Source organism: Salvelinus fontinalis, chromosome 1 (assembly GCF_029448725.1).
Source record: "Salvelinus fontinalis isolate EN_2023a chromosome 1, ASM2944872v1, whole genome shotgun sequence".
In the NCBI taxonomy this organism is placed as follows: domain Eukaryota; kingdom Metazoa; phylum Chordata; class Actinopteri; order Salmoniformes; family Salmonidae; genus Salvelinus; species Salvelinus fontinalis.
Genome location: NC_074665.1, coordinates 92697034 through 92722956, shown reverse-complemented (window position 1 = coordinate 92722956; position 25923 = coordinate 92697034). Strand labels below are relative to the sequence as shown.

General features: G+C 45.2%; 1 protein-coding gene across 2 annotated transcripts in view; it reads right to left on the bottom strand.

Moving 5' to 3' along the window:
* The window catches only part of entpd1 (ectonucleoside triphosphate diphosphohydrolase 1), a 93776-nt gene that overhangs the window by 27578 nt on the left and 40275 nt on the right, over nt 1-25923 (bottom strand). For both annotated transcript variants that reach the window (XM_055935910.1, XM_055935902.1), the window contains exons 2-4: nt 10216-10340; nt 2778-2895; nt 2090-2240 (exon numbers count right to left, since the gene is read on the bottom strand). In XM_055935910.1, coding sequence (XP_055791885.1) covers nt 2090-2240; nt 2778-2895; nt 10216-10340 — 394 coding nt within the window. The remainder of the gene's footprint in view (nt 1-2089; nt 2241-2777; nt 2896-10215; nt 10341-25923) is intronic.

The following is a 25923-nucleotide window of genomic DNA, read 5'->3' as shown; positions in this document are numbered from 1 at the left end:
TATTTTAAACTGAACAAAAATATAAACGTAACATGCAACGATTTCAACATGTTACTGAGTTACAGTTCATATAAGGAAATCAGTCAATTTAAGTCTATGGACTTAACTGGGAATGAAGATATGCATCTGTTGGTCACAGATACCTTAAAATGGTAGGGACGTGGATCGGAAACCAATCAGTATCTGGTGTGACCACGATTTGCCTCATGCAGCGCGACACATCTCCTTCACATAGAGTTGATCAGGCTGTTGATTGTGGCCTGTGGAATGTTGTCCAACTCCTCTTCAATGGCTGTGTGAAGTTACTGGATATTGGTTAGAACTGGAACACGCTGTCGTACACGTTGATCCAGAGCATCCCAAACATGCTCAATGGGGGATATGTCTGGAGAGTATACAGGCCGTGGAAAAACTCATTTTCAGCTTCTAGGAATTGTGTTCAGATCCTTGTGATATGGGGCCATACATTATCATGCTGAAACATGAGGTGATGGCGGCGGATGAAGGGCCTCAGGATCTCGGCACGGTATCTCTGTGCATTCAAATTGCTATGGATAAAATGCAACTGTGTTCACTGTCTGTACCTTATGCCTGCCCAATACCATAACCCCACTGCCACCATGGGGCACTCTGTTCACAACGTTGACATCAGCAAACCGCTCGCCCAAACGACGTGGTCTGCGGTTGTGAGGCCAGTTGGACGTACTGCCAAATTCTCTGAAAAGGATGGAGGTGGCTTATGCTAGGGAAGTGGACATGAAATTCTCTGGCAGCAGCTCTGGGGAACATTCCTGCAGTCAGCATGCCCATTGCAGGCTCCCTCAAAACTTGAGACATCTGTGGCTTTGTGTTGTGTCACAAAACCGAACATTTTAGAGTGGCCTTCCATTGTCCCCAGCACAAGGTGCACCTGTGTAATGATCATGCTGTTGAATCAGCTTCTTGATATGCCACCTGTCAGGTGGATGGATTATCTTGACAAAAGAGAAATGCTCAATAACAGGGATGTAAACAAATTTGTGCACAAAACTTGAGAGAAATAAGCTTTTAGTGCGTATGGAAAATTTCAGGGATCTTTTATTTCAGCTCATGAAACATTGGACCAACACTTTACATATTTTACTAATATTTTTGTTCACAGTAGTTTCACTGTCTGTTATTTTTACCTTTTCCACAAACTGTCTATTGCTTGATATACACTGCTCAAAAAAATAAAGGGAACACTTAAACAACACAATGTAACTCCAAGTCAACCACACTTCTGTGAAATCAAACTGTCCACTTAGGAAGCAACACAGACTGACAATACATTTCACATGATGTTGTGCAAATGGAATAGACAAAAGGTGGAAATTATAGGCAATTAGCAAGACACCCCCAATAAAGGAGTGATTCTGCAGGTGGTGAACACACACCACTTCTCAGTTCCTATGCTTCCTGGCTGATGTTTTGGTCACTTTTGAATGCTGGCGGTGCTCTCACTCTAGTGGTAGCATGAGACGGAGTCTACAACTCACACAAGTGGCTCAAGTAGTGCAGCTCATCAAGGATGGCACATCAATACGAGCTGTGGCAAGAAGGTTTGCTGTGTCTGTCAGCGTAGTGTCCAGAGCATGGAAGCGCTACCAGGAGACAGGCCAGTACATCAGGAGATGTGGAGGAGGCCGTAGGAGGGCAACAACCCAGCAGCAGGACCGCTACCTCCGCCTTTGAGCAGGAGGAACATTGCCAGAGCCCTGCAAAATGACCTCCAGCAGGCCACAAATGTGCATTTTTAAACCTAAACCTAATCTTAACCCTAACCATAACCAGATTGCTAAACTTATCCCTAACCCTGACCTTAAATTAAGACCAAATAGCTAATTAGAATTTTCACACATTTTTACAATATAGCCAATTTTAACTTTGTGACTGTACTATCTGGTGGAATTCTTTCAGATCTGAGACGAGAGAAATTGTCTGATGGATTTGGTGTTTTGTTAAGGGCTCAGAGTGGTCACGCACCCAAGAAGGCTCAACCAATCATCCGACGGATAATACTTCTGGCTATCCTACGAAACAACATTTTACGTCCAGGGGTCAGAGGTACCTGAGCAGCCTCATTCCGGCGGTGGCCCCCAGGTAGAGGGGAGTCTCGTGGTGCCTGCTTAGGGGGATGAGGCGCTCTGCTTCCTTCATACAGCTCTTCAGAGACGCCCCTGCCTGCCCTGGAAACACAGAGTAGCTCGAGATACCAGCACCTGGACACCAAACACACACACACACACACATTTTAACTAGATAACAAATCACATTTTAGTGGTCACATACACATGGTTAGCAGATGTTAATGCGAGCGTAGCGAAATGCTTGTGCTTCTAGTTCCGACAGTGCAGTAATAACCGACGAGTAATCTAACAATTTCACAACAACTACCTAATACACACAAGTGTAAAGGGATGAATAAGAATATGTACATATAAATATATGGATGAGCGATAGCCATGTGCCATAGGCAAGATGCAGTAGATGGTATAGAATACAGTATATACATATGAGATGAGTAATGTAGGATATGTAAACATAACTAAAGTGGCGTTATTTAAGTGACTAGTGATACCTTTATTAAATCCATTTATTAGATTGATTAAAGTGGCCAGAGATTTGAGCCAGTACGTTGGCAGCAGCCACTCTGTTAGTGATGGCTGTTTAACAGTCTGATGGCCTTGAGATAGAAGCTGTTTTTCAGTCTCTCGGTCCCAGCTAGGTTTTCATAGTGTGTGTGTGTGTGTGTCTACCTTCGACTTTGCAGGCGTGTGTCTGCTGCACTCTTCCAGTGTCGTTATCCTTCTCTGCCGGCCACTCGTAGATATACACTGCTGTATGTGAGGAGCCAGCATCCAGGACGATCCCATACTGAGAGATGGAGAGAGAGACATTTTCAACCTCTCTGACCCAGTCTGTAATACCTACATGTTTCAAGCAAACCACCATAGTCCCTGTACCTAAGAATGTAACCTGTCTAAATGACTACCAACCCGTAGCACACATCTTTAGCCATGACATTTGTATTTATTCTGGATCCCCATTAGCTGATTGAGAAAGGAAAGCTGCTAGGAGCTCAGATGAAATCATTTAATAACTTAAAACCCTGTAATGACAGACACTGTGGAGTCACTAGTTTATACAGAGTCAAAGGACACACACAGGTGTCTGTAATCATAATAACAAACACTGTGGAGTCACTAGTTTATACAGTGTCAAAGGACACACACAGGTGTCTGTAATCATAATAACAAACACTGTGGAGTCACTAGTTTATACAGTGTCAAAGGACACACACAGGTGTCTGTAATCATAATGACAAACACTGTGGAGTCACTAGTTTATACAGTGTCAAAGGACACACACAGGTGTCTGTATTCATGGCCGGGCGTGGCCTGATATCATTGGTTAATTCTCAGACATAAGAATAACATACAAAAACATAAATGGATAGCATACGATCATAGATACCATTTGGCTACATAGGCCTGCAAATATTTACAAAGATTAGCAAAATCACAATAATCACAAAAATGGCTTCAGATCAAAGTCTACGTTGAGACCGAAGGGAGAAAGGTCCTTAAATTGAAAGATTAAGGTTCCTCTCGTTTTAACAATAAATTGTCGAGGTCACCCCCTCTCCTAGGGAGGGTGACGTGTTCGATGCCGATATAACGTAGGGTTAAAATCTAGTGGTTCGCTTCCAAAAAGTGGGCCGCAACTGGGTAAGTCGTGTTTTTGCACCTAATGGTTCTACGATGCTCTGAGATACGTACTTTTAATTTGTGCTTTGTTTTACCCACATCATTTTTACCACAAGGACAAGTTATAAGATAAATAACTGCCTTAGTGGAGCACGTAATAACACCTTTGATTGGGATCTGTTTCCCTGTTTGGGGGTGTTTGAAGGATCTACATTTATAAGTGCCATTGCATTGAGCACAGCCATTACACTTGTAGTTTCTACCAGTAGGGGTGTAAATAGACGTTGTGTAGGGATATCTTGGGGTGGTAAATCAGACTCAACCAATTGATCTCTGAGATTTCTGCCCCGTGAGAGTACATCCAAGGGACGGTCCGAAAACACATTACCCATACTGTCATCGGATCTTAGAAAACACCTTACCCATACTGTCATCGGATCTTAGAAAACACATTACCCATACTGTCATCGGATCTTAGAAAACACATTACCCATACTGTCATCGGATCTTAGAAAACACATTACCCATACTGTCATCGGATCTTAGAAAACACCTTACCCATACTGTCATCGGATCTTAGAAAACACATTACCCATACTGTCATCGGATCTTAGAAAACACATTACCCATACTGTCATCGGATCTTAGAAAACACATTACCCATACTGTCATCGGATCTTAGAAAACACATTACCCATACTGTCATCGGATCTTAGAAAACACCTTACCCATACTGTCATCGGATCTTAGAAAACACCTTACCCATACTGTCATCGGATCTTAGAAAACACATTACCCATACTGTCATCGGATCTTAGAAAACACCTTACCCATACTGTCATCGGATCTTAGAAAACACCTTACCCATACTGTCATCGGATCTTAGAAAACACCTTACCCATACTGTCATCGGATCTTAGAAAACACCTTACCCATACTGTCATCGGATCTTAGAAAACACCTTACCCATACTGTCATCGGATCTTAGAAAACACATTACCCATACTGTCATCGGATCTTAGAAAACACATTACCCATACTGTCATCGGATCTTAGAAAACACCTTACCCATACTGTCATCGGATCTTAGAAAACACATTACCCATACTGTCATCGGATCTTAGAATGTGCCAATGTTTGTGAACGATTATTTTCCAAGTCTAGGTCCAAGAGGCTTCTAACAGCTTCTACCACCAAGCCATAAGACTCCTGACCATCTAATCAAATGGCTACCCAGACTATTTGCCCCCTCCGCCCCCAAGCTGCTGCAACTCTCTGTTATTATCTATACATAGTCACCTTAATAACTCTACCTACATGTACATATTACCTCAATTACCTCGACTAACCGGTGCCCCCTGTATAAAGCCTCCACATTGACTCTGTACCGGTACCCCCTGTATATAGCCTCCACATTGACTCTGTACCGGTACCCCCTGTATATAGCCTCCACATTGACTCTGTGCCGGTTCCCCCTGTATATAGCCTCCACATTGACTCTGTACCGGTACCCCCTGTATATAGCCTCCACATTGACTCTGTACCGGTACCCCCTGTATATAGCCTCCACATTGACTCTGTACTGGTACCCCCTGTATATAGCCTCCACATTAACTCTGTACCGGTGCCCCCTGTATATAGCCTCCACATTGACTCTGTACCGGTACCCCCTGTATATAGCCTCCACATTGACTCTGTACCAGTACCCCCTGTATATAGCCTCCACATTGACTCTGTACCGTAACACCCTGTATATAGTCTCCACATTGACTCTGTACCAGTACCCCCTGTATATAGCCTCCACATTGACTCTGTACCGTAATACCCTGTATATAGCCTCCACATTGACTCTGTACCGGTACCCCCTGTATATAGCCTCCACATTGACTCTGTACCGGTACCCCCTGTATATAGCCTCCACATTGACTCTGTACCGGTACCCCCTGTATATAGCCTCCACATTGACTCTGTACGGTACCTCCTGTATATAGCCTCCACATTGACTCTGTACCGTAACATCCTGTATATAGCCTCCACATTGACTCTGTACCGGTACCCCCTATATATAGCCTCCACATTGACTCTGTACCGGTGCCCCCTGTATATAGCCTCCACATTGACTCTGTGCTGGTACCCCCTGTATATAGCCTCCACATTGACTCTGTACCGTAACACCCTGTATATAGCCTCCACATTGACTCTGTACCGGTACCCCCCTGTATATAGCCTCCACATTGACTCTGTGCTGGTACCCCCTGTATATAGCCTCCACATTGACTCTGTACCGGTACCCCCTGTATATAGCCTCCACATTGACTCTGTACCCGTACCCCCTGTATATAGCCTCCACATTGACTCTGTACCGGTGCCCCTGTATATAGCCTCCACATTGACTCTGTACCGGTTCCCCCTGTATATAGTCTCTACATTGACTCTGTACCGGTTCCCCCTGTATATAGCCTCCACATTGACTCTGTACCGGTTCCCCCTGTATATAGTCTCTACATTGACTCTGTACCCGTACCCCCTGTATATAGCCTCCACATTGACTCTGTACCGGTTCCCCCTGTATATAGTCTCTACATTGACTCTGTACCCGTACCCCCTGTATATAGCCTCCACATTGACTCTGTACCGGTGCCCCCTGTATATAGCCTCCACATTGACTCTGTGCTGGTACCCCCTGTATATAGCCTCGCTATTGTTATTTTACTGCTGCTCTAAATTATTTGTTTATTTTATTTCTTATTCTTTTTAGGTATTTTTTTTAATGTATTTTTTTAACTGCATTGAAGGTTAAGGGATTGTAAGTAAGGTCTACACCTGTTGTATTTGGCGCATGTGACGAGATATTTCAGTTTTTTGCTAATTCTTTTGATTCGACAGAATTGGCTGGTAGGGCAAACTGTTTTTCAAGGGAAGCGGGTGACAACTGTCAGCCCTCAAACTGTTACGCTCAGTAGGTTTCCTGTAAAGATCAGTGTGTAGAACATTATCTTCACACAAGATCAGAAGATCAAGGAAGCTGATTCTGCATCACTCCGCCATAGAACACAATATCATCGACGTACCATTTCCAAATAATGATGTTTGGCAAAAAAAGATGTTTGAGAGGATTGAGAATTGACATTCAAATGTGGGTTACATAGCAATACCCTTTGTCAGAATAAAGAAATCATTTAGAAACATGAAGTAGTTGTGTGTGAGTACTATTTCAGCCAATGTTATAATGCCTGATGCACTGGAAGGTAGTTTATTAGGGTCACGTTGCAGAAGAGAATGCCCCATAGCTTCAATACCGCCCTCGAGTGGAATATGTGTATAACGACTCAAAAATAACAAACGTGTTATCAGGGAGAGGATCAAGAGATTCAATAATAGAGATCATACTGCTGGTGTCCTTTAAGAGGGGAGCTGTTCTGAGATCATACTGCTGGTGTCCTTTAGGAGGGGAGCTGTTCTGAGATCATACTGCTGGTGTCCTTTAGGAGGGGAGCTGTTATGAGATCATACTGCTGGTGTCCTTTAGGAGGGGAGCTGTTCTGAGATCATACTGCTGGTGTCCTTTAGGAGGGGAGCTGTTCTGAGATCATACTGCTGGTGTCCTTTAGGAGGAGAGCTGTTCTGAGATCATACTGCTGGTGTCCTTTAGGAGGGGAGCTGTTCTGAGACCATACTGCTGGTGTCCTTTAGGAGGAGAGCTGTTCTGAGATCATACTGCTGGTGTCCTTTACAAAGGAGGGGAGCTGTTCTGAGATCATACTGCTGGTGTCCTTTAGGAGGGGAGCTGTTCTGAGATCATACTGCTGATGTCCTTTAGGAGGGGAGCTGTTCTGAGATCATACTGCTGGTGTCCTTTAGGAGGGGAGCTGTTCTGAGATCATACTGCTGGTGTCCTTTAGGAGGGGAGCTGTTCTGAGATCATACTGCTGGTGTCCTTTACAAAGGAGGGGAGCTGATCTGAGACCATACTGCTGGTGTCCTTTAGGAGGGGAGCTGTTCTGAGATCATACTCCTGGTGTCCTTTAGGAGGGGAGCTGTTCTGAGATCATACTGCTGGTGTCCTTTAGGAGGGGAGCTGTTCTGAGACCATACTGCTGGTGTCCTTTAGGAGGGGAGCTGTTCTGAGATCATACTGCTGGTGTCCTTTAGGAGGGGAGCTGTTCTGAGATCATACTGCTGGTGTCCTTTAGGAGGGGAGCTGTTCTGAGATCATACTGCTGGTGTCCTTTAGGAGGAGAGCTGTTCTGAGATCATACTGCTGGTGTCCTTTAGGAGGAGAGCTGTTATGAGATCATACTGCTGGTGTCCTTTAGGAGGAGAGCTGTTCTGAGATCATACTGCTGGTGTCCTTTAGGAGGGGAGCTGTTCTGAGATCATACTGCTGGTGTCCTTTAGGAGGGGAGCTGTTCTGAGATCATACTGCTGGTGTCCTTTAGGAGGGGAGCTGTTCTGAGATCATACTGCTGGTGTCCTTTAGGAGGGGAGCTGTTCTGAGACCATACTGCTGGTGTCCTTTACAAAGGAGTGGATTCAACATGTCAATACCTCTACAACTAGTGATGAAGTGAATCTCTCCTCCACTTTGAACCAGGAGAGGTTGACATGCATATTATTAATGTTAGCTCTCTGTGTATATTTAAAGGCAGACTTCTCCCCATCCTTGCTACTGTTGTATCAATATGTTTTGACCATGACAGTTTATAATCCAGGGTTACTCCAAGCAGTTTAGTCTCCTCAACCTCAATTTCCACATTATTTATTACAAGATTTGTTTGAGGTTTAGGGTTTAGTGAATGATTTGTCCCAAATACAATGCTTTTAGTTTTATAAATATTTAGGACTAACTTATTCCTTGCCACCCACTCTGAAACTAACTGCAGCTCTTTGTTGAGTGTTGTCAAAAATGTTACATAAACATTGTTGGTTCTTAATGGACAGAAATGAGCACGTGAGAGCGATGAATTATATATTTAATAAAACGTGTTGCACCAACAAACGTACTTTTTTTTCTCTCCTCAACTGGTACCAGTCTTGTCCCATCCATGCAACTCAGACTTGGGAGAGACAAAGGTCGAGAGCCATGCATCCTACGAAACTCCTGCACTGCTCCTTGACACGCTGCTTAACCCAAAAGTCAGCCGCAACCAATGTGTCAGAGGAAACACCGTCCAACTGGTAACTGGGGTCAGCTTGCAGGCACCTGGCCCACCACAAGGAGTCGCTAGAGCACAATGGGACAGGGAACTCCCGGCCGGCCAAACCCTCCCCTAACCCAGACGACACTGGGCCAATTGTGTACCGCCTCATGGCGTCTCCCGGTCATGGCCAGTTGTGAGCATGGGATCGAACCCGGGGCTGTAGTGATGCAGTGCCTTAGATCGCTGCACCACTTGGGAGGTCCGCCATTAGACATTTTTTAAATCCTATAGTCACTTTATGGTTGGCTATAGTATTTATGGTTGGCTATAGTATTTATGGATGGCTATAGTATTTATGGATGGCTATAGTATTTATGGTTGGCTATAGTATTTATGGATGGCTATAGTATTTATGGTTGGCTATAGTATTTATGGTTGGCTATAGTATTTATGGTTGGCTATAGTATTTATGGTTGGCTATAGTATTTATGGATGGCTATAGTATTTATGGATGGCTATAGTATTTATGGTTGGCTATAGTATTTATGGATGGCTATAGTATTTATGGTTGGCTACAGTATTTATGGTTGGCTATAGTATTTATGGATGGCTATAGTATTTATGGATGGCTATAGTATTTATGGTTGGCTATAGCATTTATGGATGGCTATAGTATTTATGGTTGGCTATAGTATTTATGGTTGGCTATAGTATTTATGGTTGGCTATAGTATTTATGGATGGCTATAGTATTTATGGATGGCTATAGTATTTATGGTTGGCTATAGTATTTATGGATGGCTATAGTATTTATGGTTGGCTATAGTATTTATGGTTGGCTATAGTATTTATGGTTGGCTATAGTATTTATGGTTGGCTATAGTATTTATGGTTGGCTATAGTATTTATGGTTGGCTATAGTATTTATGGTTGGCTATAGTATTTATGGTTGGCTATAGTATTTATGGTTGGCTATAGTATTTATGGTATGGCTTTATGCTACAGTCTCGTTTTAATCCGACGTCTAGAATTTGAGCTAGATAGGCGCAGAAAATACTCTGAAAACTCAATTGTCAACAGCCCTGTTAAGATATCTGGTATGTGGTTCTTGGTAACGGACGTACAGCTCATGACGAGAAGTGAGGAATGTGCGGTGTACCTTTTCATAAACATGGTGTCATATTGGCTTAGATATGATGGTAGGGAGATTTAAATTCAACATTGAGCTTCAACCAATGCATAATATAGTCTACAATATTATGGATTTTTCCATCCCAGCCACAGAATCTGAAAAAGCTATCGCAAACATTTATTGTACCTCGTTGCCATAACAACCACATATGGTACCTTGTACTTCTGTAGGAGAGGCTTGTTCTGCAACACTGCTGTTGTCACCAGGGCAACTATCGCTATGATACCAAGCGCTGTGATGATGATCACAGCCTTATGCCAGGCGTTCTTTCCTTTCGTCTCTGAGGAAGAGGGAGAGGAGGAGAGATGTGGAGAGAGGGAGAGAGGCAGGAGAAGAGAGAGGGAGGGGGCAGAGTATTAGCATCTTCCATCCAGCTGCTGATGATGTCACATCTGTATTATTGATGACAGGGGGGTTCTGAGTGTTATTGTTGATGCTGCTGTTTCGTAACTAGGGACTAGTTCTAAATGTGTTGTAAATGTCCATATTAACTCAAGTTAATGCTCTAACCAGAGGTACCGTTCAACAAGGGAAGTAGTTTGTTCACATTTGTTTTGTGTTAGCCGCGACCATTCGCTAACATTACACTAGGTTAGGGAAGGAGAGGGTGGAAAGAGAGAGGGGGAGGAGGGTGGGTTAGTGAAAGGGAGGGAGGAGGGTGGATTAGTGAAAGGGAGGGAGGAGGGTGGGTTAGTGAAAGGGAGGGAGGAGGGTGGGTTAGTGAAAGGGAGGGAGGAGGGTGGGTTAGGGTTAGTGAAAGGGAGGGAGGAGGGTGGGTTAGTGAAAGGGAGTGAGGAGGGTGGGTTAGGGTTAGTGAAAGGGAGGGAGGAGGGTGGGTTAGTGAAAGGGAGGGGGGAGGGTGGGTTAGGGTTAGTGAAAGGGAGGGAGGAGGGTGGGTTAGTGAAAGGGAGTGAGGAGGGTGGGTTAGGGTTAGTGAAAGGGAGGGAGGAGGGTGGGTTAGGGTTAGTGAAAGGGAGGGAGGAGGGTGGGTTAGTGAAAGGGAGGGAGGAGGGTGGGTTAGTGAAAGGGAGGGAGGAGGGTGGGTTAGTGAAAGGGAGGGAGGAGGGTGGGTTAGTGAAAGGGAGGGAGGAGGGTGGGTTAGTGAAAGGGAGGGAGGAGGGTGGGTTAGTGAAAGGGAGGGAGGAGGGTGGGTTAGTGAAAGGGAGGGAGGAGGGTGGGTTAGGGTTAGTGAAAGGGAGGGAGGAGGGTGGGTTAGTGAAAGGGAGGGAGGAGGGTGGGTTAGGGTTAGTGAAAGGGAGGGAGGAGGGTGGGTTAGTGAAAGGGGGGAAGGAGGGTGGGTTAGGGTTAGTGAAAGGGAGGGAGGAGGGTGGGTTAGTGAAAGGGAGGGAGGAGGGTGGGTTAGGGTTAGTGAAAGGGAGGGAGGAGGGTGGGTTAGGGTTAGTGAAAGGGAGGGAGGAGGGTGGGTTAGGGTTAGTGAAAGGGAGGGAGGAGGGTGGGTTAGTGAAAGGGAGGGAGGAGGGTGGGTTAGTGAAAGGGAGGGAGGAGGGTGGGTTAGTGAAAGGGAGGGAGGAGGGTGGGTTAGTGAAAGGGAGGGAGGAGGGTGGGTTAGTGAAAGGGAGGGAGGAGGGTGGGTTAGTGAAAGGGAGGGAGGAGGGTGGGTTAGTGAAAGGGAGGGAGGAGGGTGGGTTAGGGTTAGTGAAAGGGAGGGAGGAGGGTGGGTTAGGGTTAGTGAACGGGAGGAAGGACAGGTGGGGGAATAGAGGTAGAGAGGGAGAAGGATAGGGGAAGAGAGGGAGAAGGTTGGGGGAAGAGAGGGAGGAGGGTAGGGGAAGAGAGGGAGAAGGTTGGGGGAAGAGAGGGAGGAGGGTAGGGGAAGAGAGGGAGGAGGGTAGGGGAAGAGAGGGAGGAGGGTAGGGGAAGAGAGGGAGGAGGGTAGGGGAAGAGAGGGAGGAGGGTAGGGGAAGAGAGGGAGGAGGGTAGGGGGAGAGAGGGAGGAGGGTAGGGGGAGAGAGGGAGAAGGATAGGGGAAGAGAGGGAGAAGGATAGGGGAAGAGAGGGAGAAGGTTGGGGGAAGAGAGGGAGGAGGGTAGGGGAAGAGAGGGAGGAGGGTAGGGGAAGAGAGGGAGGAGGGTAGGGGGAGAGAGGGAGGAGGGTAGGGGAAGAGAGGGAGGAGGGTAGGGGAAGAGAGGGAGGAGGGTAGGGGAAGAGAGGGAGGAGGGTAGGGGAAGAGAGGGAGAAGGTTGGGGGAAGAGAGATAGGAGGGTAGGGGAAGAGAGGGAGGAGGGTAGGGGAAGAGAGGGAGGAGGGTAGGGGAAGAGAGGGAGAAGGTTGGGGGAAGAGAGGGAGGAGGGTAGGGGAAGAGAGGGAGGAGGGTAGGGGAAGAGAGGGAGGAGGATAGGGGAAGAGAGGGAGAAGGTTGGGGGAAGAGAGGGAGAAGGTTGGGGGAAGAGAGGGAGGAGGGTAGGGGAAGAGAGGGAGGAGGGTAGGGGAAGAGAGGGAGGAGGGTAGGGGAAGAGAGGGAGGAGGGTAGGGGAAGAGAGGGAGGAGGGTAGGGGAAGAGAGGGAGGAGGGTAGGGGGAGAGAGGGAGGAGGGTAGGGAGAGAGAGGGATAGAGGCAGGAGGGTGGGGGAATACATGAGACAGGAGAGATTGACATGCATATTATTAATGTTTGCTCTCTGTGTGCATCAAACGGCCTGCCGTGCTGCCCTGTTATGAGCCAAATGTAATTTTCCTAAGTCCCTCTTTGTGGCACCACACGAGTGAACAGTAGTCCAGGTGCAACAAAACTAGAGCCTGTAGGACCTGCCTTGTTGATAGTGCTGTTAAGGTAGAACAGGGCTTTATTATGGACAGACTTCTCCCAATCTTAGCTACTGCTGCACCATCGAGAGCATCCTGACTGATTGCATCACTGCCTGGTATGGCAACTGCTCAGTCTCCGACCGCAAGGCACTACAGAGGGTAGTGCGTACGGCCCAGTACATCACTGGGGCCAAGCTTCCTGCCATCCAGGATCTCTATACCAAGTGGTGTCATGGGAAGGCCCTAAAAACTGTCAATGACTCCAGCCACCCTAGTCATAAACTGTTCTCTCTGCTACCGCACGGCAAGCGGTACTGGAGCGCCAAGCCTAGGTCCAAAAGGCTTCTTAACAGCTTCAACCCCCAAGCCATAAGGCTCCTGAACAGCTAGTCAAATGGCTACCTGGACTATTTGCATTTTTTTTAAATATTTGAGTAGCTGCTGCCTTGGTAGGAACTAATGGGGATCTATAGTAAATACAAAATACAAATACAAAATCCTCAGCAAGCAAACAATTCCTGCATTGGAACTCTGAGTGATCCAGTTTGTCCCAAAACAGATCGTAGTAGATACAGCTCCTACAACGCTGGAACCGTTCATTTACCAGACAAAGAGGGCTCCATTGGAAAACTCGTCTGGGACTAACTTCGTCAGCTTGATGGCTAACGTTAGCAACTTAGCTAGAGGCCATTTCAAGCAGACTTTAATAACCTGTGAGTTAACCTGTTGAGGCTAGGGGGTGCTGTTGTCACTATTTATTTACCTGTGAGTTAAGAAAAGAAAAAGAGGTCCTAGCTGTTAAAAGGTAAGCGTGGAATCCATGCAACGACAGGTTCGGTTTTTATGTTTAACAAAGATGGATTGTTTTAGTTAAAGTAACAAACCTAGTGTTTCCTGTATAGTGTTCCGCTGCACACTCTGGGAGAAGGTTTCTCCCCTAGGAAACTCTTTTCCACCTTCTCCTCCCTCCTTAATCCTCCAGTAATCCTCCCCTCCCTCCTCTGTCTCCGCGGACAACTTTGTCAACCACTTTGAAAAGAAGGTTGGCAACATCCGCTCCTTATTCACTCAGCCTATTGAGTCCACTGGTCCCACTCACACAGAACTACCCTATGCCTTAATCTCTTTCTGGATTATTTTGCATCCACAGTGGAAACATGGGTGGATGAAGCACATCAATGCTCAGCTGCTAACAAAACTGATGCGGAGGTCCAGCCAAGGGACAGTATCGCAAATATCCAATCAAAATGTGGACATGAATCACAACACAGCAGGCGCTCAGGACAATCCACCACATCTTATATCAGGCTCAATTTGGAGGCTGACAAGGCAGCCTTATTGGTTATAATCAGGCTCAATTTGGAGGCTGACAAGGCAGCCTTATTGGTTATAATCAGGCTCAATTTGGAGGCTGACAAGGCAGCCTTATTGGTTATAATCAGGCTCAATTTGGAGGCTGACAAGGGAGCCTTATTGGTTAAAGTTGAAACATTGAAAAGGAAACAACTATTGGGGAAGAATTAGAGGTTGAAGCTGAAATATGGTGGTGCTGAATGTATCCCCTTAGTTCACCACGTCTGTTCTGCACACGGCCAGGGCCAAAGAAGTATGTTGCAAGAAAGTGCTACCACCACATACAGCTCTGTTCGTCGTACGTCAACCAACACACAGGCGGAGCCTGTTGTAAGACCAAAAGATAGGCAGCTGTAACACCCAGGAGAGGAAGGCCTATCAACCCAGATCAGGGTGGAGCCGACATCACGGGCTCTGTTGTCAACATTCTGCTACACCAACCAGCTATCACTGAAATGCTGGTAAAGCAGGGTGGAGCCGACATCACGGGCTCTGTTGTCAACATTCTGCTACACCAGCCAGCTATCACTGAAATGCTGGTAAAGCAGCAATGGTTGTCCTCATTACCACCTCTTAGTGTACCTGTGTTTACAGCAAAGGTTGTCCTCATTATCACCTCTTAGTGTACCTGTGTTTACAGCAAAGAAAGGCTGTACTTTTTGGAGCAATTCGCCAGAGATCTAGTCTGCAGTTGATATGGAGGCTAACAGAGGTTATGCAGAGGCCGAAAGGCTTCTGAAAAAAACCCTTTGTAGATGACTAGAGAATCAGCTCACATTGAGAAGGCTCCAAGCTGGCTACCAATCAGGGTTGAAGATTCCACATCCCTACAGGACCATCTGTCTCTTTGAACTGACAGGTCTTTTGTTTTCTTCATGGTGTTGGATGACAAAGGGATATTGCATGCGTGTTACCTCATTTTTATACCCTAGTGAAACAGGAAGTGATGTAATGGCTCACGATAGTTCCTTAAGATTTAGATAAACTTAAATAAGTGGAATTTAATTCCTGGCTTAATTTTGGTAGATGTTACTTACAATAATCTTTAAGGGTGCCTTTGACTGTAAAACCTTGATTTGGAGGACATTGATTTTTTATTCAATCAATAAATTATTTTGGTGGGTTGCATTGAAACATTAATAAAGTACAGTGTTTCTCACATTTTTGTATTTAGATTTTATCTCTATAATTAGATTGTTTATATTTTTTTAAGTATTGTTTGTGCATTGCCAGTCAGGGGGTGCCAGTAATTTTGGAGACCACTGTACAGTCGTGGCCAAAAGGTGAATGACACAAATATTAATTTCCACAAAGTTTGCTGCTTCAGTGTCTTTAGATATTTTTGGCAGATGTTGCTATGGAATACTGAAGTATAATTACAAGCATTTCATAAGTGTCAAAGGGTTTTATTGACAATTACATGAAGTTGATGAAAAGAGTCAATATTTGCAGTGTTGACCCTTCTTTTTCAAGACTTCTGCAATCCGCCCTGGCATGCTGTCAATTAACTTCTGGGCCACATCCTGACTGATGGCAGCCCATTCTTGCATAATCAATGCTTGGAGTTTGTCAGAATTTGTGGGTTTTTGTTTGTCCACCCGCCTCTTGAGGATTGACCACAAAGTCTCAATGGGATTAAGGTCTGGGGAGTTTCCTGGCCATGGGCCCAAAATATCAATGTTTTGTTCCCCGAGTCACTTAGTTATCACTTTTGCCTTATGGCAAGGTGCTCCAACATGCTGGAAAAAGCATTGTTTGTCACGGAACTGTTCCTGGATGGTTGGGAGAAGTTGCTCTCGGAGGATGTGTTGGTACCATTCTTTATTCATGGCTGTGTTCTTAGGCAAAATTGTGAGTGAGCCCACTCCCTTAGCAGAGAAGCAACCCCACACATGAATGGTCTCAGGATGCTTTACTGTTGGCATGACACAGGACTGATGGTAGCGCTCACCTTGTCTTTTCCAGACAAGCTTTTTTCCAGATGCCCCAAACAATCGGAAAGGGGATTCATCAGAGAAAACGACTTTACCCCAGTCCTCAGTAGTCCAATCCCTGTACCTTTTGCAGAATATCAGTCTGTCCCTGATGTTTTTCCTGGAGAAAAGTGGCTTCTTTCCTGCCCTTCTTGACACCAGGCCATCCTCCAAAAGTCTTCGCCTCACTGTGCGTGCAGATGCACTCACACCTGCCTGCTGCCATTCCTAAGCAAGCTCTGTACTGGTGGTGCCCCGATCCCGCAGCTGAATCAACTTTAGGAGATGGTGCTGGCGCTTGCTGGACTTTCTTGGGCGCCCTGAAGCCTTCTTCACAACAATTGAACCGCTCTCCTTGAAGGTCTTGATGATCCAATAAATGGTTGATGTAGGTGCAATCTTACTGGCAGCAATATCCTTGCCTGTGAAGCCCTTTTTGTGCAAAGCAATGATGACGGCACGTGTTTCCTTGCAGGTAACCATGATCGACAGAGAAAGAACAATGATTCCAAGCACCACCCTCCTTTTGAAGCTTCCAGTCTGTTATTCGAACTCAATCAGCATGACAGAGTGATCTGCAGCCTTGTCCTCGTCAACACTCACACCTGTGTTAACGAGAGAATCACTGACATGATGTCAGCTGGTCCTTTTGTGGCAGGGCTGAAATGCAGTGGAAATGTTTTTTGGGGATTCAGTTCATTTGCATGGCAAAGAGGGACTTTGCAATTAATTGCAGTTCATCTGATCACTCTTCATAATATTCTGGAGTATATGCAAATTGCCATCCTACAAACTGAGGCAGCAGACTGTAAAACTGTATATTTGTGTCATTCTCAAAACTTTTGGCCACGACTGTATATGCATACTGCTTAGGAATGAGGATGCTGAATTTCCTAACAACCACCGTGTGGCAGTACAGCATGCTCTCAACCTGAAAAGGAAACTCCTCAGAATCCTCAAAAGGAAACTCGGCAAGAATCCTGTGAGGACTACACCAAGTTCAGACAGACATCCTGGACAAAGGCTTTGCAGTGCCAAGAGACTCACAGAATGACAGCAGCAAGAAAGTTTGGTATATTCCAGACCACGGAGTATATCTTCCCTTGAAGCATAAGCTGAGGGTGGTATTTGACTGTGGTGCAACCTATTGTGAAGAATAATTTTATGTTTGTGCTTTTCTGATAACCACTTAGACTGGGTTCATGTAAGTGACTGGTTGATCGTGTCTGGGTGGAATCCTCACTACCCGTAGAAGCTATTTGGCTGTATGCCCAGAACATTGTTTTGAGAACCGAAAAGGGTGTCACAGTTTCAAGGTCTCAGCATGGAAAGAAGAAGCCTTGTGAGGTATTGGTCGGTCACATGCATGAACCAAAAGTTAATGTTGAACCAATTATGAATAATGTAAATCATGCAAATATAACTTGTCTGTGTAAGAAGTATATAAGAGAACTGAAGGGAATGCCCGGGCGGAGCTCCCGAAGGACATGTACTATAGTGCATTGAGTTTGGGTTAACCCTAACCCTAACCCCTAACCCCTAACCTCTAACCCTAACCCTAACCCCAACCCCTAACCTCTAACCCTAACCCAAACCCTAACTAAAGAGAATGCCCAGGCGGAGCTCCCGACGGACATGTACTATGGTGCATTGAGTTTGTTGGAACCTCCCCAGCTTGTTCGTAATGAAGAATTATTCATTTTTAAGATTGACTTCAGGTGTCCCTGCCGGTATTTTCCACAACAATTTGGCATCACCAACTAGATGATTGATTCTGCCTGCGTAGCATTCCAGTGAGGGTCTGCGAGGGAAACCAATGGCGCATTTTATGAAGCGTGAGGGAAGTTCCCATCTGACCGAAAGACGACGAAGACCCGCCCAGACCAGACCCTTACTCTAAGCTGCACAGGAGGTGACACAATTCGACAACAATTGAGGGACAAGGCGACTGAATTTCAGTAAGTCAATTTAAATGAATTTGTGTAAAAAAATAAAATAAAATGATCAAATTAAACTTTAAAAGGAACAACTAGTCTTAATTCAAGTAACAAGGTTTTATTCTATATGTATAGAGACTATAGAATCTACGACTACATAGACTACTGAGACTATAGAATCTACGACTACATAGACTACTGAGACTGTAGAATCTACGACTACATAGAATACTGAGACTGTAGAATCTACGACTACATAGACTACTGAGACTGTAGAATCTACGACTACATAGACTACTGAGACTGTAGAATATACGACTACATAGACTACTGAGACTATGGAATCTACGACTACATAGACTACTGAGACTGTAGAATCTACGACTACTGAGACTATAGAATCTACGACTACATAGACTACTGAGACTGTAGAATATACGACTACATAGACTACTGAGACTATAGAATCTACGACTACATAGACTACTGAGACTGTAGAATCTACGACTACTGAGACTGTAGAATATACGACTACATAGACTACTGAGACTGTAGAATCTATGACTACATAGACTACTGAGACTGTAGAATATACGACTACATAGACTACTGAGACTGTAGAATCTACGACTACATAGACTAATGAGACTATAGAATATACGACTACATAGACTACTGAGACTGTAGAATATACGTCTACATAGACTACTGAGACTGTAGAATCTATGACTACATAGACTACTGAGACTGTAGAATATACGACTACATAGACTACTGAGACTGTAGAATCTATGACTACATAGACTACTGAGACTGTAGAATATACGTCTACTGAGACTGTAGAATATACGACTACATAGACTACTGAGACTGTAGAATCTACGACTACATAGACTACTGAGACTGTAGAATATACGACTACATAGACTACTGAGACTATAGAATATACGACTACATAGACTACTGAGACTGTAGAATATACGACTACATAGACTACTGAGACTGTAGAATCTACGACTACATAAACTACTGAGACTATAGAATCTACGACTACTGAGACTGTAGAACATACGACTACATAGACTACTGAGACTGTAGAATCTACGACTGCATAGACTAATGAGACTGTAGAATCTACGTCTACATAGACTACTAAGACTGTAGAATATACGACTACATAGACTAATGAGACTGTAGAATATACGACTACATAGACTACTGAGACTGTAGAATCTACGACTACATAGACTACTGAGACTGTAGAATCTACGACTACTGAGACTGTAGAATATACGACTACATAGACTACTGAGACTGTAGAATCTACGACTACTAAGACTGTAGAATATACGACTACATAGACTACTGAGACTGTAGAATCTACGACTACTAAGACTGTAGAATATACGACTACATAGACTACTGAGACTGTAGAATCTACGTCTACATAGACTACTGAGACTGTAGAATCTACGACGACATAGACTACTGAGACTGTAGAATCTACGACTACATAGACTACTTGGACTGAAGAATCTACGACTACATAGACTACTGAGACTGTAGAATCTACGACTACATAGACTACTGAGACTGTAGAATATACGACTACATAGACTACTGAGACTGTAGAATCTACGACTACATAGACTACTGAGACTGTAGAATATACGACTACATAGACTACTGAGACTGTAGAATCGACGACTACATAGACTACTGAGACTGTAGAAAGGGAAACTGAGATACTATAGCTATGAGACTATAGATACTGGAGACTATGGCGACTGTAGAGACTATATATAACTTGTCTGTGACTACATAGACTGCTGAGACTATAGAGAGTAGAGAGGAACTGTTGAAGATACATATGACAGAAGAAGAAGGCTAGAGCTAGTCTTAGGGAGAAGACTAGAGAGAGGGCAAGTAACGGTACCATGCCCCGCTGACAGCTGTCTGTAGGCATATATTTGAAATGTCTACGTGGTCTGCAGCAACAGGTAATAGCACAAGGTGTTATTTTATATGTATAGGAAGATACATAAGGTGCATAGGAAGTAACGACAAGAGAATCGTTGACGATGCACATGGAGTAATAAGGGAGATTACTGAGTGTGTTATGGAATAGTGAAAAGTGAATGTGGATGTGAGAGTTGTGTGTTTGTGGAAAGGATGTGTTAAGCTGATTGAAATGTTGATAATAAGAGGATTGAAATGTAGATTATAAGAGATGAATGAAGTGAATGAGAGCTGTCAAGGGAATAGCTCCGGTGTTAATGAGGTGCGTGTCTGAATGGATACCCCAACCAGTTCTGAGAACTGAGTTTTTCGATCTATAACGTTATCTATGGGGTTCTGTCCACCACCGCCCGTCGATCTACAGGTAATGAGCACTGACAGGAGAAGTTTGAGAGGGTAGCAGCTGAGATGGGTAAGGGTTGTTCATTGATCCCCCCGGACAGAGATTTCCTTGAGAACATGATATGTGTACCCTTAGGGCTGGCTGCGCTGTAATCGTTGCTCGTGTGGATGTAAATACCTTTGTTGATTTATAACGTTATATAGGGATTCTGTGTGGAGATATGAAAGGAGAGAGTACTATTCCCAAATATGTTGTTAAATAGAACACTAGTGTAAATATTTTAACATGCCACTGATCTGTCATTAACATGCCTCTCAGGACCACAGCTCCATCTGATCTGATATTAACATGCCTCTCAGGACCACAGCTCCATCTGATCTGTTATTAACATGCCTCTCAGGACCACAGCTCCATCTGATCTGTCATTAACATGCCCCTCAGGACCACAGCTCCATCTGATCTGTTATTAACATGCCTCTCAGGACCACAGCTCCATCTGATATGTCATTAACATGCCTCTCAGGACCACAGCTCCATCTGATCTGTCATTAACATGCCTCTCAGGACCACAGCTCCATCTGATCTGTTATTAACATGCCTCAGGACCACAGCTCCATCTGATCTGTCATTAACATGCCTCTCAGGACCACAGCTCCATCTGATCTGTTATTAACATGCCCCTCAGGACCACAGCTCCATCTGATCTGTTATTAACATGCCTCTCAGGACCACAGCTCCATCTGATCTGTTATTAACATGCCTCTCAGGACCACAGCTCCATCTGATCAGTTATTAACATGCCTCTCAGGACCACAGCTCCATCTGATCTGTTATTAACATGCCTCTCAGGACCACAGCTCCATCTGATCTGTCATTAACATGCCTCTCAGGACCACAGCTCCATCTGATCTGTTATTAACATGCCTCTCAGGACCACAGCTCCATCTGATCTGATATTAACATGCCTCTCAGGACCACAGCTCCATCTGATCTGTCATTAACATGCCTCAGGACCACAGCTCCATCTGATCTGTTATTAACATGCCTCTCAGGACCACAGCTCCATCTGATCTGTTATTAACATGCCTCAGGACCACAGCTCCATCTGATCTGTCATTAACATGCCTCTCAGGACCTCAGCTCCATCTGATCTGTTATTAACATGCCTCTCAGGACCACAGCTCCATCTGATCTGTCATTAACATGCCTCTCAGGACCTCAGCTCCATCTGATCTGTTATTAACATGCCTCTCAGGACCACAGCTCCATCTGATCTGTCATTAACATGCCTCTCAGGACCACAGCTCCATCTGATCTGTCATTAACATGCCTCTCAGGACCACAGCTCCATCTGATCTGTTATTAACATGCCTCAGGACCACAGCTCCATCTGATCTGTTATTAACATGCCTCAGGACCACAGCTCCATCTGATCTGTTATTGACATGCCTCTCAGGACCACAGCTCCATCTGATCTGTTACTAACATGCCTCTCAGGACCACAGCTCCATCTGATCTGTCATTAACATGCCTCTCAGGACCACAGCTCCATCTGATCTGTCATTAACATGCCTCTCAGGACCACAGCTCCATCTGATCTGTCATTAACAGGACCACAGCTCCATCTGATCTGTCATTAACATGCCCCTCAGGACCACAGCTCCATCTGATCTGTCATTAACATGCCCCTCAGGACCACAGCTCCATCTGATCTGTCATTAACATGCCCCTCAGGACCACAGCTCCATCTGATCTGTCATTAACATGCCCCTCAGGACCACAGCTCCATCTGATCTGTTATTAACATGCCCCTCAGGACCACAGCTCCATCTGATCTGTCATTAACATGCCTCTCAGGACCACAGCTCCATCTGATCTGTCATTAACATGCCTCTCAGGACCACAGCTCCATCTGATCTGTTATTAACATGCCTCTCAGGACCACAGCTCCATCTGATCTGTTATTAACATGCCTCAGGACCAAAGCTCCATCTGATCTGTTATTAACATGCCTCTCAGGACCACAGCTCCATCTGATCTGTTTATAAAAGGACCACAGCTCCATCTGATCTGTCATTAACAGGACCACAGCTCCATCTGATCTGTCATTAACAGGACCACAGCTCCATCTGATCTGTCATTAACATGCCTCTCAGGACCAAAGCTCCATCTGATCTGTTATTAACATGCCTCTCAGGACCACAGCTCCATCTGATCTGTCATTAACAGGACCACAGCTCCATCTGATCTGTCATTAACATGCCTCTCAGGACCACAGCTCCATCTGATCTGTCATTAACATGCCTCTCAGGACCTCAGCTCCATCTGATCTGTTATTAACATGCCTCTCAGGACCACAGCTCCATCTGATCTGTTATTAACATGCCTCACAGGACCACAGCTCCATCTGATCTGTCATTAACATGCCTCTCAGGACCACAGCTCCATCTGATCTGTCATTAACATGCCTCTCAGGACCACAGCTCCATCTGATCTGTCATTAACATGCCTCTCAGGACCACAGCTCCATCTGATCTGTTATTAACATGCCTCTCAGGACCACAGCTCCATCTGATCTGTTATTAACATGCCTCTCAGGACCACAGCTCCATCTGATCTGTCATTAACATGCCTCTCAGGACCACAGCTCCATCTGATCTGTTATTAACATGCCTCAGGACCACAGCTCCATCTGATCTGTTATTAACAGGACCACAGCTCCATCTGATCTGATATTAACATGCCTCTCAGGACCACAGCTCCATCTGATCTGTTATTAACATGCCTCAGGACCACAGCTCCATCTGATCTGTCATTAACATGCCTCTCAGGACCACAGCTCCATCTGATCTGTTATTAACATGCCTCTCAGGACCACAGCTCCATCTGATCTGTTATTAACATGCCTCAGGACCACAGCTCCATCTGATCTGTTATTAACATGCCTCTCAGGACCACAGCTCCATCTGATCTGTCATTAACATGCCTCTCAGGACCACAGCTCCATCTGATCTGTTATTAACATGCCTTTCAGGACCACAGCTCCATCTGATCTGTTATTAACATGCCTCAGGACCACAGCTCCATCTGATCTGTTATTAACATGCCTCTCAGGACCACAGCTCCATCTGATCTGTCATTAACATGCCTCTCAGGACCACAGCTCCATCTGATCTGTTATTAACATGCCTCTCAGGACCACAGCTCCATCTGATCTGTCATTAACATGCCTCTCAGGACCACAGCTCCATCTGATCTGTCATTAACATGCCTCTCAGGACCACAGCTCCATCTGATCTGTTATTAACAGGACCACAGCTCCATCTGATCTGTTATTAACATGCCTCAGGACCACAGCTCCATCTGATCTGTCATTAACATGCCTCTCAGGACCACAGCTCCATCTGATCTGTTATTAACATGCCTCAGGACCACAGCTCCATCTGATCTGTCATTAACATGCCTCTCAGGACCACAGCTCCATCTGATCTGTTATTAACATGCCTCTCAGGACCACAGCTCCATCTGATCTGTTATTAACAGGACCACAGCTCCATCTGATCTGTTATTAACAGGACCACAGCTCCATCTGATCTGTTATTAACATGCCTCTCAGGACCACAGCTCCATCTGATCTGTTATTAACATGCCTCTCAGGACCACAGCTCCATCTGATCTGTTATTAACAGGACCACAGCTCCATCTGATCTGTTATTAACATGCCTCTCAGGACCACAGCTCCATCTGATCTGTCATTAACAGGACCACAGCTCCATCTGATCTGTTATTAACATGCCTCTCAGGACCACAGCTCCATCTGATCTGTCATTAACATGCCTCAGGACCACAGCTCCATCTGATCTGTTATTAACATGCCTCAGGACCACAGCTCCATCTGATCTGTTATTAACATGCCTCTCAGGACCACAGCTCCATCTGATCTGTCATTAACATGCCTCAGGACCACAGCTCCATCTGATCTGTTATTAACATGCCTCAGGACCACAGCTCCATCTGATCTGTCATTAACATGCCTCTCAGGACCACAGCTCCATCTGATCTGTCATTAACATGCCTCTCAGGACCACAGCTCCATCTGATCTGTTATTAACATGCCTCTCAGGACCACAGCTCCATCTGATCTGTTATTAACATGCCTCTCAGGACCACAGCTCCATCTGATCTGTTATTAACATGCCTCTCAGGACCACAGCTCCATCTGATCTGTTATTAACATGCCTCTCAGGACCACAGCTCCATCTGATCTGTTATTAACATGCCTCTCAGGACCACAGCTCCATCTGATCTGTCATTAACATGCCTCTCAGGACCACAGCTCCATCTGATCTGTTATTAACATGCCTCTCAGGACCACAGCTCCATCTGATCTGTCATTAACATGCCTCTCAGGACCACAGCTCCATCTGATCTGTCATTAACATGCCTCTCAGGACCACAGCTCCATCTGATCTGATATTAACATGCCTCTCAGGACCACAGCTCCATCTGATCTGTTATTAACATGCCTCAGGACCACAGCTCCATCTGATCTGTCATTAACATGCCTCTCAGGACCACAGCTCCATCTGATCTGTCATTAACATGCCTCTCAGGACCACAGCTCCATCTGATCTGTCATTAACATGCCTCTCAGGACCACAGCTCCATCTGATCTGTCATTAACATGCCTCTCAGGACCACAGCTCCATCTGATCTGTTATTAACAGGACCACAGCTCCATCTGATCTGTCATTAACATGCCTCTCAGGACCACAGCTCCATCTGATCTGTTATTAACAGGACCACAGCTCCATCTGATCTGTCATTAACATGCCTCTCAGGACCACAGCTCCATCTGATCTGTCATTAACATGCCTCTCAGGACCACAGCTCCATCTGATCTGTCATTAACATGCCTCTCAGGACCACAGCTCCATCTGATCTGTTATTAACATGCCTCTCAGGACCACAGCTCCATCTGATCTGTCATTAACATGCCTCTCAGGACCACAGCTCCATCTGATCTGTTATTAACAGGACCACAGCTCCATCTGATCTGTCATTAACATGCCTCTCAGGACCACAGCTCCATCTGATCTGTTATTAACAGGACCACAGCTCCATCTGATCTGTCATTAACATGCCTCTCAGGACCACAGCTCCATCTGATCTGTCATTAACATGCCTCTCAGGACCACAGCTCCATCTGATCTGTTATTAACATGCCTCTCAGGACCACAGCTCCATCTGATCTGTCATTAACATGCCTCTCAGGACCACAGCTCCATCTGATCTGTCATTAACATGCCTCTCAGGACCACAGCTCCATCTGATCTGTTATTAACATGCCTCTCAGGACCACAGCTCCATCTGATCTGTCATTAACATGCCTCTCAGGACCACAGCTCCATCTGATCTGTTATTAACATGCCTCAGGACCACAGCTCCATCTGATCTGATATTAACAGGACC